Source organism: Penaeus monodon, chromosome 30 (assembly GCF_015228065.2).
Source record: "Penaeus monodon isolate SGIC_2016 chromosome 30, NSTDA_Pmon_1, whole genome shotgun sequence".
Classification (NCBI taxonomy): domain Eukaryota; kingdom Metazoa; phylum Arthropoda; class Malacostraca; order Decapoda; family Penaeidae; genus Penaeus; species Penaeus monodon.
Window position 1 is genome coordinate 31,366,431 of NC_051415.1, and position 886 is coordinate 31,367,316.

The 886-nt window shown below is 39.5% G+C and overlaps 1 protein-coding gene across 1 annotated transcript in view; it reads left to right on the forward strand.

Moving 5' to 3' along the window:
* The window catches only part of LOC119592422 (MAM and LDL-receptor class A domain-containing protein 2-like), a gene marked incomplete in the record, with an annotated part of 30,439 nt that overhangs the window by 26,586 nt on the left and 2,967 nt on the right, over positions 1-886 (forward strand). The window contains 2 exon segments of the mRNA XM_037941244.1: positions 16-188; positions 730-877. Of these exon segments, the coding sequence (XP_037797172.1) occupies positions 16-188; positions 730-877 (321 nt within the window).

Consider the following 886-nt stretch of genomic DNA (forward strand, 5'->3'; position numbering starts at 1 on the left):
TCCCATCCTCCCCAGACAACGCCGGCGAGAGGCTGGTGGTGTCCATCCGAAGTGGCAACCAAAAGAACTACTGGTTGGAAGAAATCCTCCTGGTGGAAGCGGACGAGGATTTCCACGTCGTCTTTGAGGCTGAAACTGGCACTTCTGAAGACACCTACATCGCTCTTGACGACGTTTCGTTCACACCCGTGCGTTTCAGTGATGATTTGTTTCGATTTTTTTCCCAAATTTATATGAAAAAGTCAAAACAGAAATTTTTTAGTTTTTTTAAGCTACTTTTTGTTAGTTTTTCTTGTATTGTGAACATTAGTTTCATTTGTTTATGGTTGGATCTTTTTTATTCTTGTTTCTATTGGTGGAAATTTCAAGGTGAAGGTTGTATTTCGATACTTACTGGATAATTAGATAGTTAACACACGAATAATTACCCCCCTCCCCCCAAAAAAAGAAGAAGAAAATATTAAATTTTTTATGAATGTGAGAGATTTACAAATTCAATCAATAACAGCCTAAAACGTTTCAAATTTTGTTCATTTTACAAAGTCATAATAATTTACACCCTTAATGACCTAATAAAAAAAATTACATATTCATTCACCAAACAATAAAAAATGGATATTAACAATAACGCAATATAGTTGATTACCCCCATTAACCCCAATAAATTCAACGAACAAAAGGAGGGTTTTAGAAAGGCCTTGATAAAACAAAAATAAAAATCCCACTCAGGAATGCGAGACGGGCGTCGGTCCCCCGCCCACGAACACGACGTGTCCGACGGGCGAGCTCCCTTGCAACGTGGGCGGATGCGTTCCTGCGGATTTCTTCTGCGACTGCTTCTACGACTGTGTGGATGGGTCGGATGAGTTTGGATGCAGTGAGTATC